Source organism: Fundulus heteroclitus, chromosome 10 (genome assembly GCF_011125445.2).
Source record: "Fundulus heteroclitus isolate FHET01 chromosome 10, MU-UCD_Fhet_4.1, whole genome shotgun sequence".
In the NCBI taxonomy this organism is placed as follows: domain Eukaryota; kingdom Metazoa; phylum Chordata; class Actinopteri; order Cyprinodontiformes; family Fundulidae; genus Fundulus; species Fundulus heteroclitus.
Window position 1 is genome coordinate 16,898,841 of NC_046370.1, and position 16,142 is coordinate 16,914,982.

The following is a 16,142-nucleotide window of genomic DNA, read 5'->3' on the forward strand; positions in this document are numbered from 1 at the left end:
CAACATGTATCAAATGTTGTGCGGGCTGCACGGTGGAACTGGTTAGCATTGTTTTCCTGCAGCAAGAAGGTCCCAGGTTTGAATTCCCACCTGGGGCCTTTCTGCATAAAGTTTGCATGTCCTTCACGTGCATGAATAGATTCTCTCTGGGTTCTCTGGCTTCCTCAAATTATCCACAAACATAACTATTGGGTTAATTGGTCTCTTTGAACTTCGCTTAGGTGTGTGTGTGTGTGTGTGTGTGTGTGTGTGTGTGTGTGTGTGTGTGTGTACTAGGGTGTACCCTGCTTCTTATCCACTGACCTTTGGAGATAGACTCCAGTCCTCCTGCACAGATAAGCAGGTATAGACAATGTATGTATGTATGCAGTTTTTAATTTTAGGTTTTAAAAGGTGTAAACCAATAAAATTATGTACTATTAAATTTCATGAGCCATTTAATTTCTGTGAGGTTGGAACTCCAAACTTAGAGCCAAACTGGCCTGATCCAGATGTGTTTGTTTGTTTTGCCTTAAGGCTGTTCCAGGTCATCTACGACCAGGTCATCTACAGTAGGTTCATCATTTATTTCTAAACACATATAACAGTTTTCTTTAAACTCCAGTCATGCACTTGCTAAGGCCTTGCTATTTTCCTCCGAGTAACTTTTAGGGCTAGGTTAATGTTAGACTCTTTGGTAACTTGGCTTATAACATTTGAATTATGGTTCCAGTTCATTGTGTTCAGAAAAAAGTACAGAAAAGGTTTTGTGTCTTCCATAAACTTTATGTTTTGCTTTAAAGTCAATGACTGAAAGTCACTGACTTTATGAAAGTAGACATAAACTGAAAGGAGTGCAAAAAAAAAGAATAAAATGCACCATCATTTCCAATACTGTTAATAATGGTTCTGTGAGCATATCAGAAATGAGCGACAACATGTCAGTAGCAAGCCTTTCATACAATGTAAAAAAACATGCAAGAGAATACATGTATTTAATGTATTTGTTTTGGTTTATATAATCTTAAGTGTTTTATAACATGTCTAAATGTAACTGTCTAAAATGATTGCTTTTAATGTGTTCCAGGCTGCTCCAGCTCAGTTTGGCCATTTTCCAGTTTATACAGGCATTTCATTACCTTCATTACTATTTAATTACTTCCTACCTCCATTCCTTACCCATAAGATCACTATTATTATCCATGTTCTTACATCACTGATTTCTCAATTGAGAAAGCTTCCTGGAGAGGAAGCAAAACGTCTTCAACTACGGAAAACAAGTCCATTTGCTTTGTTTTTTATTTTTTTTGGAATGACCATGACCTGGATGACTGAGAATCTTCACCAGCAACATGTACAAATGTTTGTGTAAAGGCTAAAGGTAAAAGTGTAAGGTTAAAAAAAATCTACTTAAGATGTTGTTGTTTGGTCTTTTTTTTTTTTTCTTTATCCTCTCTAGTGTGTTTGGAAAAAAGCTTCCCTGGGGGTCTGGACACAATTTAAAAGTTCCAGGAGATGCCATGGGGTAAGAGTGTGAGTATTTTTTTATTACATTATATATATATATATATATCATGATGGTGGTGATGTGCAAGGTTAAAATGTAAAATGTTTATTTATTAACAGTAAATGGCAAAAAGCATACATTTATTAAAGTGCATGATGGAATTTGGCAAACTCACCATAAATAATGAGTCAAACTGCCTGGGCAAGGCATTTTACCTCAAGTGATTTGTGTTTTGGTGAATGTGGCTTTGGTGTAAAGCCCTTTTGCTGTTGTAACAAGAAAAGCACTATATAAATTCGATCCATTTGCTATGTATATTTACTTGTTATTTTTGCTTAGATGGGGCTGATCTGATTCGGTATTAGGTCCAATATTGCCGTTATAGTTGGGATGAGACCACCAATTAATGTACTGGTCCAGAGGGTTAGGGTGAGCTAACCCATAGAGCTTTTGTTGCTCAAAGTTGTATTTTGGCAAATTTTTTGCTCTGGAGGTTTCAGCTTTGGATTCCATTCTACTTACATTTTCCTTGGTTCTTTTTCCGATTTTTACAAGCTGACTTGTAAAAACTCGGACAGATCATAACTCTAATGAAATCTAATAACTTTTATGTGACTTAATGCTGGCAGGTATTATTTACTGGAATCCTATATCATCATTTCCCTGCAGAGGACCAGGAGCATATTTTAGGAAATTACTTTAAATCGTTGGTTGTCAAAGCAAGTACAAAATTTCTCTTTGGTTGATATAAGTTGACACGTGGTCAATACAAAAACTCCCATGGATGAATGCATTATACACCATAAAAAAAAAGTCGAACCAAAAATGACCAACTCTGTAAAGTTACAAAATGGGGTTCAGCAGAATGACCACCCCATGTAATACATAGTCTTTAGGAAATATATCATTTTCTATTGCCATAGAGCACACTTATCTACCCCAAAAAAATGATACACATTGGTTTTAAGCTATGGATATGAAACTGTTTGTTCAGAGGTGTGAAACAGAAATGGCATGGGATGAAATGGCAACATGTATGTATGAAATGGATGTAAACATTGGCAAAGGCAGGTGAATTGGCCCTTAGCCTTAAAAGGCAGAAGCTGATAATACCAAACAAAAACACAAACCAGGACCTCAAAGACAAAGATAAGGCGGTTCTACAAGCTATTACATGATAAGTCGTACTTTCTTCTTACCATCACCGTGTTCCCTGACATATTTATTCAAACACATCTCACTGAATCAACAGCTCTTACTACATTTTAAGCAGAATGTGTTTGGTGAACAAATCTGTTTACATCGTGAAAAAATTGCCCTGATGTGTGTTTATACAACAGACCTGTTTGCCCAATCCACATTTGGATATGAACCCTTGCAGAATTGGCTTGAAGGTCCGAGTTTAATGCGGAAAATATAACCACTTCATAATATTTACAAAGAACATGTTTGCACTGTTTTGAAGTGAGATGATTGCACTCTCTTCAAGTGAGGGAAGAATCCATTGGAAGAGAGTTCAGAGACTTAGGCTTGAGAAACCAAGCCGTGGAGACTTCAGTGCTTTTGAAAAACAACAAATTTGCCATCATTGTGTGAACTTTGCAGATGGGATTTAACGCTGATTAGAAAAATGTGAACGGCCCTGATTGAACACTGATGTTGGGATTCCCTGGTTGCTCTGAAGTTGATGTTTCTTAGGAAAGAATCCCCCTAATTCTAAACTGATGCTGCTTTTGTGTCTGCAGAGCTTGCAGAATATTTCTTGGGAAACGGTTACAGAGATAGATTTGATGACTCAGTCCCAGCGACCCTTGTTCCCGATTTCACTTATGGCTTCTTCTTTGTTCGACTCTTTAAAAAACAGCATAAGGAAACAGCCCTGTTTCTCATTAGTGACGGACTCAGACTCTTCTGTGTTTTTTTTATTTATTTGGAAACAGGTTAGAAAACATGATTTAAAGCCTAACCAGAAACACAGTTCAACCAGCTGACACCAAAATAATACTAACTCCTCACTTATTTCAGGATAGTTTTAACAATGTGTCTATTTTTCATTTTTATTTTTTACTGAGCACAGAATTTTTTTCTTTTATATAAACTACAAAGTGTTTTTTTTTCCAGCTCCGTAATGTAGCATGTCTTAAGTTGTCGAGTCAGCAGCTGTAGCTCAAGCTACAAAGACTGTTAGTTTATTTTATGAGGGTTTGAGATAGCAATTATGCATTTAAATACAGAAATAAGGAGTTAATTTTTAAGGGTAACAAAAGCATAACATTCCCAACTGTCTGCTTCATATTAGTGTTTTCTTAAGTGGAAGTCACTTGTCTCATTGTCAAACTGCTTATTTTCTTCATATTCTATGATTTAATGGCTTATTTCTTGCACTCAGTTTCCTAACATTTTACTATTAACAATGTCAGTTAAACCGAAGCACAATCTTCCCTGTAATTACCATTTATAGTCCCTCTACTAAGTACAGTACAGGTGAGAACAGACTGGTGTTGCAGCTTGTTCTTGACATGTATTCTTGTGTGGTTCCTTAGAAATAGGAAGTGGGTGTGCAGCAGTGAGAAAGTGAGACCTATTAAGATTTCCTGAGAGTTCTGCGCTTTAGTTCTTGTTCTTGTTGCCTCAAGCAAAATCATTAATTTCTCTGTTCTTGTGAATTATGTACAGGCTTTAAAAATCTTTGAATCAACTCTTTGCTGAGATACTTATCCATACAGATAGGCTTGATTAATAGGATACTTTAGTGTTTTTTTTTTCATTTTCTACTAATAGCAGTAATATTAGCAATAGACCCATTGCAGCTTCATGTCACAAACACCAGCCACTTTTGGTTTCACAGTCATTGGCCAAAAAACAAAAAAGCTCCAAATGGAAAAATGTAAATGTACACGATGTGAATTTATATAAAAAGTTACATTAGTTTGGTAGAAACTAATATTTTTGAGATTTTCATGCTTTTCGTGAACAGGCATGTCATTTGATCTCCAGAGGGAAAATAATTATAACTTTTGGCAGCTTGCCTGCTTTCAATCTCTAGTTAATGAAGCTGTGGGTAGTAGATAAAGTAATACATTGTCTGAACACTTAAGTTTTGTCTGCTTACTGACTGTATGTGCCGAGCTCTCATTCATGTGTCAGAAAAAAAAATGCTGTATTCTCTGATGTCTATGAGCCAAAAGATCTTCAGACCAAACAGATGGATCCTATCCTGATACAATTTTTTTAAGTGTGGTTTTGTTAACTCTTGTTCATTTTCTGCTCATTTTGCAATAGCAAATAACTTCTTAGTAACAGTTGAGGTTTTCCTCAGAAATTGTAAAAAAAAAAAGATATTATTTTTTATAATTTTTGCTATCATTGAGCAATTTGAACTCACATCCTGCACAGATGTGCATTCCTGCCCGAATAAAGAAATTACTTAGTTACTATAGTAACAAAGTTCAATGTAAACAGTCACTTTTTTAAGCACTTTGAACTCAACAAAACTATGTTTTGCGAGATAAACTTGAAGTGAATGTAGTTTATACTGATTTAACGGCTCCCTGTTTGAGGTGATTTACATCGAGTTTTTCAGGCGTAAACAGATTTTTTGTTTTTTACAAAAAAAAAAAACTGCAACATGTTCCCTCAAGATGAAAAACACAAACAAACATTACTGCGTTGCATCACTCCTGTGTTGCACCTGTCTATAGGGATATCATGTAAATCTGTCGCTCGGCCTGCCACGTTCAATGTGAACGCACCTTAAGGTTAATGGCGCCTTAGTCTCTGTGTGTGCAGGCAACAGAGAGGCACTTTTTACTGTGTCTGTGAGGATGTGATGTTCATAATGTATGCTCTTGCATTAAACTTGAGTATAAAGCTCTGCTTTCAATTTAAAAGCGGCTTAAGGCTTATACCCCAAACATGATAACCAGCTAATTAAACTGTTTGATTGCACCCTGTTTTTATTGTTTAGAGATGAGAAATAGTATAGATGAACAAAGAAGCTGCAGCTGAGTTCTGTTATTCTGAGTTTTCGCTCAGAGATTTGACTGCTTTTCTTAAACAGAATCAGGAATTTATTAAAGAGGAACCACATTCTTGTTCTATAGATGCTATGGTTGTGAAAACATGAAAAAAGTGCAGTGTGCAAGCACTTCTGCCCCTTTCCCCAAGATAATATAAACTTTGTGTATCCAGCAGTTGTACAGTATTACTGTTATGGCCAGTGGCCTTCGTTTGGGTTTTCCCTTTTCTTATATTATTTAAAATCAGGTGCAGTTGCTGCTTCCTGCCAGCTGGCTCCACTATGGGATCTTGATGCAGACCTTCTCCTGTGTGATTTCCTGTATTTCCTCCTGCATCACTTCCTGTTAAAGTTCCCCTCTTCTCCCGATTGGACAATCACATTGATCGCTCCACCAATCCTGAAATCCTTATTTAAACTGGCACTTCTGTGTTTTGTTGAGCAGCTTGCATAGTATACATGGTGTGGTTCTCTTTCTTGTTATAGCCTTTTTGAGCTAGGTTGTAACAATTACTGTGTGGTTTTGACTGTGGAATAGTACTTTAAAGGACACATTAAAAAAAACAATACCAAATTGTCCATGTGGATGGTAACAAGTAGCTAACAACAGAGGTGTCAAGTAACAAAGTACAAATACTTGGTTACCTTACTTAAGGTGGAAAAATACACATTTTTTTTCATTGTCTGTTGTCTGTATGTGTACTCTTAGCCAGATTGTACAAAAATAAATTTCACCATGGTAACCCGTGTTGACAATAAAGACTCTTTGACTCTTGAAGCTATAGTTGGTAATCCTGTTCAGAAATACTTTTTTTTTATACTGCATGAAATGGTCCTTCCATCCTGACAGTAGTCAATACATTATGTATTCAGAAAAAGGAACAAAAAGATTTTACTTGTGTGAAAGCTGCAGGACTGTAAAATAGCTGGCCAATCCCGGCCATTCCGTCTGTATGGCCGGGATTGATCCTGCCCCCTCGAGTTCCAGAGAATCACCTTTGTTGTTCCACATACCAATCTTTCTGACATGCTCACACAACACCAATGAGCATGCACGTTCCTTGTTAGTTTCTGCTTGCTGGCTGCACACTTCTAGTGTTTAATGGTACTTGTTTTCTTACGTAACATTTGCTTTTATAATTTTAGTAGTTTTAAAACCGGTATTTTTATTCTTAGGTAAAAAGCTCGAGTTGATACTGCAACTTCTACAGAAGTGTTTTTAAACCCTAGTATCTGTACTTCTGAGTAATAAATGTGATTACTTTTGACGCCTCTGCTAAAGAATGACTGCAATTCAAACATAGTCCTAATGGGAGTTCAGCCATTAAAGACTATAATTTGTGAGAAAAGACATTGGAAGAGAATAAAATAAATCTAAGGTAGGTTACAAATACCAGACAATGGCATAATTGTAAAGTTAATTTGCCAATGATCTCATCATCGTAAATCTCATAAATATATTTTTTAAACTTTATGTCAGACAAACTGATAAATGGGGAGCTGGTTCATGCTGGAGTTGTGAACTTAATACTCCATGTTTAGATAGTGAACTAAGAACAGAATCAGAATCAAGTTTATTGCCAAGTAGGTTTGCACTTACAAGGAATTTGACTTGGTGTTGATGGTGCAGACAAAATAGATATATATATATGAAGAATCTAGAGCTATATACACAGTAGATGCTACGCTGGTGAAGCTTGTAGGTCCTGAATGGGGGAGGGAGAGAGGCAGTGTCAAGTGTCTCAGGGGCGGCTCTGGGCCTTTTTGATAAGGCTGGTAGCGGATGGGAAGAAACTGTTCTTGTGGCGTGAGGTTTTGGTCCAGATGGACCGCAGCCTCCTGCCAGAGGGAAGTGTCTGAAATGGTTTGTGACTGGGGTGCGAGGGATCAGCCACAATCTTCCCTGCACACCTCAGAGTCCTGGATGCGTACAGGTCCTGGAGAGATGGAAGATTGCAGCCAATCACCTTCTCTGCAGACCGGATGACACGCTGCAGTCTGCTCTAGTCCTTGGCGGTGGCACTAGCGTACCAGATGGTGATGGAGGAGGTGAGGATGGACTCAATGATGGAGGAGTAGAACTGCACCAACTGTCACAGAGGGTGATGGGGGTAGCTGGGGCTGAGTTCTTCCTGAAGTCCAAAACCATCTCCACAGTTTTTACAGAGTTGAGCTCCAGGTTGTTCTCCCTACACCAGGTCACCAGATGGTCAGCCTCCCACCTGTAGGTGGACTCGTCACCATCAGAGTTAAGTCCGATGAGAGTGGTTTTGTGCAGCTATTGGTGTACAGGGAGAAAAGCAGAGGAGAAATAACACAGCCTTGGGGGGAACCAGTGCTGATGAGCTGTGAGTCGGAGACATGTTTTCCCAGCTTCACGTGCTGCTTCCTGTCAGACAGGAAGTCTGTAATCCACCTGCAGGTGGAATCAGGCACACTTACCTGGGAGAGCTTCTCCTGAAGCAGGGCTGCAATGATTGCGTTTATCATCCCATCTGATTGATGAGCTGAAATCTACAAACAGGATCCTGGCGCAGGTTCCTGCGGAATCCAGGTGCTGGAGGATGTAGTGAAGGCCCAAGTTGACAGCGTCGTCTGCAAACCTGTTGGCTGTGTAGGCAAACTGTAGGGTGTCCAGGAGGGGGTCACTGAATTGATTCCTTTGTGACGTATGAACTGAAATTAAAACTAGTTCTTCTTAAGGTTGAACTGGGTCATCTCTGACTCCATCCTTTCCCAACCTGATAGGGCTTTTCACTAATGATGTCATATTGCTAGGTCTTAGAACAGCATGGTGCACATGCACCTGTTGTGCATCAAAAAGAGGACCTGATAATTTAGCCAAAACACAGAAGTGGGTTAAAGATTTTATTTAAATGTAAGGTGTTGAACAACAGGGAGCAGTCTGGAGCATGCTCAAGGAATGTTCAAGGAGGGGAATCTGTAGTACAGGCTTTGGTTATACACAATAAGTCAGAAGCAAGCAGAGATACCAGAAAGCCAGGCAGGCTTGGTCAGAGGACGAGCCGGATGTTCAGTTTCCAGAAATCAGACGCAGGCAAAGGTAACCGGTAGGGAAGGCGGTTAGGCTTGGCCAGGAAACAATCAAGTAGTCCGGTGTCCAGAGTCAGAGGCCAACAGGGGAGTCTGACAGGGGGAAGGAAAAGCAGAATTCGCTGAACAAACTGGGTCAAGCACAGGCCAGCAAACATGGAAACGCTGCATGGTCTATTCACACTAATGGGTTTCAAGAATCTGGCAGCTACATACATGGAGAGGCAGGTGCGTATATCTAGGGAGGATCAAAGGGGCAACCAGCTCCTTATAATTAGTGGCGGCAGGTGTTGCTATTTAGGTTACCAAGAGAAGCAGGGCGGAACAGGAAAGAAATGAAAGGGCTGATGCATTATATATGACGATTGTAACCATAAGAAGTTTTTTTCCCCCATTGATTTTCCTAAACCTCAAAAGAATGGCAAGAAATACCAAAGGTTAATACAAGTGTGTAAGCAGGAGGACGTTGTTGTGGAAAATCTGACCGACAATATGTGCTCTCTCCCTTTTGTTCGTGATTGGGAGCCAACAATTGGATGTCCAGACCTAATACCATTGACTGCAGCGTGATTGTAAACACACCACACGCTGCACACTTGTGCTGTAACACTATGAAATGGGCAGGTGGTCTATTAGATTGTCAGTAGTGTGTATGTGAGCTTCAGTGTTGCCTCGTCCGCTTTTTATAAGGAGTGTTGGGCTTGTTTTTCTCTAAAGTCTCTGAAGCCTCTGCATTTCAATCAACGTTTAAGCCGTTTTTGGCTGTCTTTCTTAATGGAAGCATGTTGAAATGAAGCTTCCGGGAAATCGTCATGTTCCAAAAATTATTGGTATGCAGTTGTTGCCATTCTATGTTTGCTTTTCTGAACATCCGGGAAACTCGGGGTGTCTCGGGGGCAAATGTGATGTCGTTCATGAAAATCCCTATTGTTGTTGAGAGTGATCCATAGGGGGGCAAAGGCCCATTACAATGGACAGACATCAGCTTGCCCATTGTCTCTTTAACACTTAGTGATGTTGATTCTGACAGTTCGCACATTCATTACGAGCATCATTAGCAGAGTCATTAGCACTGAGAGAAAATACTGACCACTGATTGGAGACCCTTATCTGTGGTTGGCATCAAGAAAATAAAGCAGGATTTCTTCTCGTAAACACTGACGTTAACCAACAATGTAGATTTGTAAAAACAGGATAAATAAAGCTAATGTTATTTACATTGACGTTCTTATGCATCAAAATGCTGTGCTGATGCTCCTGTTTTCCTTACAGTGTGAGTAAATACTCAATACGCTTTAGATAAGCATTTAATCTTGCCCCACGTGGATTTGCATTCACCAATCATTGCTATTGTCTACATAACGGACCTCCAATTAGCCCATTAGCTTGTTTTGTTAGGAGCCAAAGCTAAGACACTAAATAATGGCTGTATCTGATACAGCCTGTCTGACACTAAGAGCATGTAAATGAAAATGTGCAAAAACACTCAATACTAATTATTAGAGTAGAGACCAGTTCGTAGAGAGTTAGCTGTATTTCAGCCAATCAAGTCAAACACTTGGTTAAAAATGACAATGTCCATGTGTTAAAATGACAATGTTCATGTGTTGTTTTTTTGTTGTTGTTGTTGTTTTTTTTAAATAGTGTCCTGTCTGACAATGTGGCATTAATGCCAACAACAGCCCAACAGATTTTACTTTCACCAAGTGGAGCTCTACCGCTTTTGCCACAGTGTTCCGCTTGATTTAGCTTTATCATAATTTATGCAGGGAATATTTCATGTTATATGGACACCACAATAAGAAAGTAGAAGAGAAAGAAAGGGGGGATGAAAGAAAGAGGAGATATAAGGGAGAGAATGATAAAACACCAGTCTGCTTCTTCACCTGCAAAGAGAGATGTAAAAAGAACAGCACAACCAGCGGATAAAGTATTACAGATGCAATAAAGTAGCGCCTTGATACCATCACTGAAGTATATACAGTATTAATTAATATGGCATGTATAAAACTGCTGCTTGGTCGTATGAGTCTCAGCTGCACCATTCAAATTATATGGTCATAATTTAGAGAAAGCAACATACAACATGTAGGCGACCTGCTTTGTATCAGTGTTTCTGGCTGCTGGTGGTGATGTGATGGCTTTCCTGGGACACTTCTGACACTTTAGCACCAAACGAGCATTGTTTAAACACATCGGCTTACCTGAGTATTGTTGAAAACCATGTTCTTCTCGTTATGAGCACAGAGTACCAATCCTCCGATGGCTATTTGCAGAAGGATAATTTATAATGTCAACAAGCTGGATGGATGTAAATCAGACAAATCTGCAGCATCTATGTGATGCCTTCATGTCAGTGTGGACAAAATTCTCTGGGGAACTTGCTGAAGCTATCCCAAAAGACATTGCAAATGCCAAAGATCACAAGTCAATTTTTAAGTAACAATCTGCACAGATTTACTTTCACAAGATTGCAGATAGCTGATCTCATATTTCCACAGTATTGTCACACCGTTGCCAGAGATACAGGAAAACTTTTATGGGTGGTGTAGGAAGTAAAACCCCTGAAAGAATCATTCAACATAGAAGCATACAGAGCATTACAGAGCATTAGACAAGTCTTGACACAGCAACAAAAATAGTTATATGCTACTAAGAGAGCACGCATTTCGCTCAGTGGTTGTATTTAGAAGGTGATTAAAAAAAAAAAAGTATGATAGATGTGGATAGCGTCTTGTTTCCATGCTTAATTAAATATTCAAAATGTGCTCAATAAAATAAAATCTTGCCCACTGTTCCTGTGGATGATAGTCATGGTTTGAGAAATTATAAAAGCTGATGGTTATTTTTCATGTTCAAATCCATTTCTATAGTCCTCCTAACCCCATGCAGAGTAAAGGATTATGTTGGCTCAAAAAACCCCGAGGCTATTGTTTGCAGCTCTGGATTTACGATGATATCCTTGCTGTTGAAGGTAGGCCCAGACTGAATTGTCAATATGATGTAAAGTTATGAAATCCCAGTTGGATGGTATACCAGGGGCCATGTGTATTAAAACAAAACAAAAAATGGAAGAATTATCTAAAGAAAATAGATTAAAAAAAATAGAGCCTGCTCTTCTGCTGTAGCAGAATTTGAATGTTAAGTGAAAACAGTAAGAATCAGTTTGCATCGTCACACACCAGTGGAAATGGATATTTGTGTTAGTGCAGGTGCTGAAACAGTAAGTCTTTAAGTAGGCGTGGATAAAGCAGAGCTCTTATACACCAAACCGACATCAAGAACATTTGTCAACAAATACCTCCCCTGCTGTGTAGCCAGGCTCCAGGAGGGAAAACAAAAACTAGCACTTGAGTAGTCGGTGAAGGCCATTTGCAATCAATTCACAACAACGTACATTAAGTCTATAAAACATAAGGCAACATTTGTCAAGATAGCAATACTCTTTTAACGTGATAACCAGTTGAGAATTTTTTTGGGGATCAAAACATCTGAAGTGATCATCAGTTTTTGAAAGTGAAAGTGTAATGTATCTTTAAAACCAGCTTCAGATACAACAATTGAAGTGAAATTAAAAAATGAAAATATTCCACTAAGCTGTGGAGACGGAACCGGAGGCGTTACTTTGATCTCAGGGAACCGTTCAGCCACAATTAGAAGACTGCTGGATAGTTCATGTTGACATTTCATTCGTTTTTGAGTTATTGCCATTCCGTTCTTTGCTACTTTGGTTGTGTTGTTTTTTTTTTTTTTCGATAAATGCAGATTTGACTTGATCATTCATTTGTAATGGCAAGATATATTACTTTTTGTTTTTTTTCTCTCTGGCAGATTATTTGACAGATGTTTTGAGTTGAACATATTTTATTCGAATTGGCTGGTTTCCTGGCATTCAATTAGAATTTTAGGCAGTCTTTAACTCAGTCGAAGGCTTTGGGAATTATACTGCAAAAGCTTAACATTGGCGTGCTCTTTCCAATCCTAAATCAGCTTCGATGTGTGTTGAGAATCATTGTCCTGTTACACCCAATCGTGCCCAAGTTTCAGCCATCTACATTAGGTGCTGATTTGAGGAGATGTTCAAGAGATTCGGGTGTATTCACCCATTTTCTGGGATTGCCCATTTGTAGGGGAGTTGGGGCCATATTTAAGAAAGAGGTCGAATGTATTTTAGATGTAATTCTACCTTTAGATTGGAGCTACACCAAGGATATGTAGTAAAAACCAAGGATACATATTGTGGATACCCCGAATGGCCCCTAAAGCTGATGAATGATGAATAGGAACAATACTGAACCACTATCATTGGTCAAAATACTCAGAGACTGCAACAAATGAATGCAACTGTACAACTATAAAACTATATCAATATTAATTATATGACAATATATTGTATGTAAATTCTAGAGTTTTGTCTTGCAAACTGCATCACAAGCTAAGTTAAAATTGATGTTAAATGTTTTTTTTAGAATCCTGTGTGGTGAATTATACTTTTTTTTTTTTTTTTTTTACCGAAAATACATGAAAAGTATTTCACGTAAGAAATTAAGAAAAGTAACTGCAGTTGCTTAGAACCACACGATGTCTTTCATGAAATAGTCAAAATTGGCTCCTCTAAGTTATTTATAAAAATCTCCAAAAAGGTAGGATGTTTTAATGCCAGAAATTACTAGAAGTTACACATTGTGACAAATTTTAATAGTTTTAGTGAAAAGGTTTTTTGTGTGTTATTTTTTATTTACTGAATCACAAAATCATCTGTGAGGGTGAGACAAAAAACTTAAACTGTGGATAACTTTATGCTAAGTGTGATTAGAGTAAAGGTTTTATTTTTGCTTTTTGCAGAGCTGATTAGATATTTTCCTTGAGTGTCTCCTGAAAGATAATAGTTGGTGTCTGCGGCTCTTCTCCTGTTGCAGAGAAATGTGCAGAAATAAAGCTTTGTTTCCATCAGCACTCACTGCCTGTCTGCCTGTGAGAACTAATGGCTGATGGTAATCACTCTTAATGAGATCATGGGGTTGTCTGCTGGGTGTGTTTCTCCAAATTGCTCTCAGCGAGGGGTCTGACGAGGGATAGGGTAGGGGGCAACATGACGGTAAAGGTCGGGGCCAGGATTGTTTGCTCAGTGTTTTGGGGGCAGGACCTTTAGTGGCAGCACTTGTCACACTGAGCAGTGAAACATGTCATGCATTTGTCTTCTTTTGTCCCCCTTGTTTGTTTGTCTGGCCGAGATAGCCACACAGAGGTGGTGCTAGTCTTAGCACTATTGTCAAAAACGGTTGTCAATGCCCCATCTCCCCTCATTCGCCGCTCTTCGACTTGTCATTTGGCCACTATTTTCTGCCTGCAGGGGGTAGCTTGGGCTATTTAACTAATCCATTAAAAACTAATTTTCTCCTCCTACCCTGGTGCTTGGGCAAACAGTGGGGTGAGGAGGGAGTCAAGCCTTGTTGACCTATAAAAGTCGTACTGGTAGAGGAGCCAGGCAGTGTCACTGCATGCATCTCCTGGCTCCTCACTGTTTTTAACCGGGACTGTCTTGAATTTTCTCTTGTTCTCACTCTGAGACACCAGTTTTAGAAGTTTTCCTCGCTTTCGGCGTTACTTATTTTTTCCATCTTTAAGATGTTGGGCAAACTGAACCTGGTTCTCCTGTTTTTAAGTTTTTCCGGTACCGATGCTCGTATTTGGGCCTGGATGCTCAACATGCCTCACAGCCCTCCTAAAGAAGGAGCTAAAGCACTTAGAGAGAGCACTCCCGCGGCTAAAGCACTATCGGTAAGAATCTTCACTGTTGTTTTGAAGTAACTCTAACCTTTTGTTTTAATGTGTCAGAGTCAAGGAAGTTGTTTTTTTTAAGGATTTTGTTTTGTCTGCAGGCTGTATGCGACGGTGACAGGGCTTGCGGACGTGGTTTCTCGTGTGATCGTCACTTCGGCCTTTGTGTTCCTTTACGCGGAGAGGGCCAGTACTGTAGGAGGGATGCTCAGTGTGTCCGCGGACTCAGCTGCATGTTCGGGAAGTGTCACCGCAGCATTCCCAACGGACAAGAAGGTAAATTTATATACCATCAATTCAAAATCAACTTCAGCTCCAATATGGAATTTGATTTCCTGTATATTTTAATTCTGGATAAGTATGTAGAAATATTGGTATTTCCACATTTTGTTTACTTTATTTACTCCTTCCTTCCTTGTGTGCTTCTTTGTTGACTTCCTTTCGTCCTACCTTTGTTCTTTCCTTCCTTTTTTCATCCCTTGTGTCCTCACTTCTGTCACCCATTTCAGCAGCATGTCCTCTTTTTTCCTCTGCTTCCCTGTTACATTTCTTCCTTTTATTCTTCCTTCCTTATACAGTTATGTTCTTCCTTCCATCTCTGTGTACTTCTTTCTTTTCCTTTTCTTGTTTATTACCTTCTTTGTGTTGTCCCTTCCATCCAGTGTCTTTTTTGTTGTTGTAAGTTTCATATATAAAGGCTTTGCAATGTAGAAATGTCTGCATCTTTCCATTATGAACTTTATTTTGAAAGGACGGCAAGCTCTGGAAAGTTTAATCTGAAAACGAAGAGTCTCTGCATGAAAAATGTGTAGGAAACTGTATTTTAACCCTTGTTTTTCCTGAATAAGGCTCCAGATGTAAAGCTGACCGAGACTGCGGGGCGTCCATGTGTTGTGCTCGACATCATGGGGAGATGGTGTGCAAAAAGCGGCTGGTTCGCGGCGAGAGCTGTTATGTTCCCGACGGCGGCCTGGCGTTCAGCATCAACCAGATCTGCCCATGTGAGGAGGGTCTGCTTTGTCGTGAAAACAGCCGACAGCACCGCAGAGAGTGAGTAGTCCACTTTGAACTGAGATGGTCCCTTCATCAGACAGAGAATCACATAAAAAGCTGGAAATTTGGTTTACACCACAAGCGCAGAAGATTTACATTTTGGTTTTTTTCCAACAAAAGAAGAAGCTTCCTAAGCTTTATTTCTATGTTTGCTTTTTAACTAAAACATTAGCTGAAATATTTGGTAAGTTTTTATTTGATACAATAAATAAAAATAAAACCTTATCTTTTTTGTTGTTGTTGCATATGTTTATAAAAATAACTTTTAATTACCTTACAATAATCATTTAACAGCCATTTTGATTTATGGTTTTAGATGAAAACTGTACAAAGAGCTATTTTTGCTTTTCTTACATTCTTTAGATCTGCAGTTATTCAGTCATGCATTAAGCAAATATAGAATAAAATAAAGTAATAACAGTTTGCAAAAAACAAAATTTGATCTTCAAACCATAACTGATTGTTGTTTTTCTTTCAGGAGGGACTTTATTTACCAACCAGAATGGACAAGCTGGACCTGCCAAGTGCCCAAACTTTAACAGAAGACCTCAAGGCTAAAAATATTTATTATGTGAATATAATGTACAAAGGGAACATTTGTATATGCTGTCTTAAAATGTGCTGTCAGACTTCTGCATGAATGCTGTTTTGTCTTTTTTTTATATTCAATGTTGTAAATATTTACTAAAGCACTACTCTGCTGCATGAAGCTGGGTTGAGCAAGGCCTCAATCTCTTGTTGATGTATTAA

General features: G+C 38.8%; 1 protein-coding gene across 3 annotated transcripts; it reads left to right on the plus strand.

Annotated features, from left to right (window-relative positions):
- Positions 1 to 1,457: 1,457 nt before the first annotated feature.
- Positions 1,458 to 16,095, plus strand: LOC105937893 (dickkopf-related protein 3). 3 transcript variants are annotated; one of them, XM_036141700.1, is made up of 5 exons: positions 1,458 to 1,512; positions 14,225 to 14,339; positions 14,441 to 14,615; positions 15,188 to 15,389; positions 15,871 to 16,095. In XM_036141700.1, the coding sequence occupies exons 2-5, from the start codon at positions 14,259 to 14,261 to the stop codon at positions 15,929 to 15,931; spliced, it is 519 nt and encodes a 172-aa protein (XP_035997593.1). In that variant the 5' UTR covers positions 1,458 to 1,512; positions 14,225 to 14,258; the 3' UTR covers positions 15,932 to 16,095. The 3 variants fall into 3 exon arrangements, with proteins under 3 accessions (XP_035997593.1, XP_021180666.1, XP_021180667.1); XM_021324991.2 differs by lacking the exon at positions 1,458 to 1,512 and having other exon boundaries at positions 14,098 to 14,339; XM_021324992.2 differs by lacking the exons at positions 1,458 to 1,512; positions 15,871 to 16,095 and having other exon boundaries at positions 14,098 to 14,339; positions 15,188 to 15,393.
- Positions 16,096 to 16,142: the final 47 nt, after the last annotated feature.

Coding starts and splice junctions, on each gene's coding strand:
- LOC105937893 (XM_021324991.2), top strand. CDS start 14,187: ATGTTGGGCAAACTGAACCTGGTTCTCCTGTTTTTAAGTTTTTCCGGT. Junction 14,340..14,440: donor CCGCGGCTAAAGCACTATCG/GTAAGAATCTTC, acceptor TTTTGTCTGCAG/GCTGTATGCGACGGTGACAG. Junction 14,616..15,187: donor CATTCCCAACGGACAAGAAG/GTAAATTTATAT, acceptor TTCCTGAATAAG/GCTCCAGATGTAAAGCTGAC.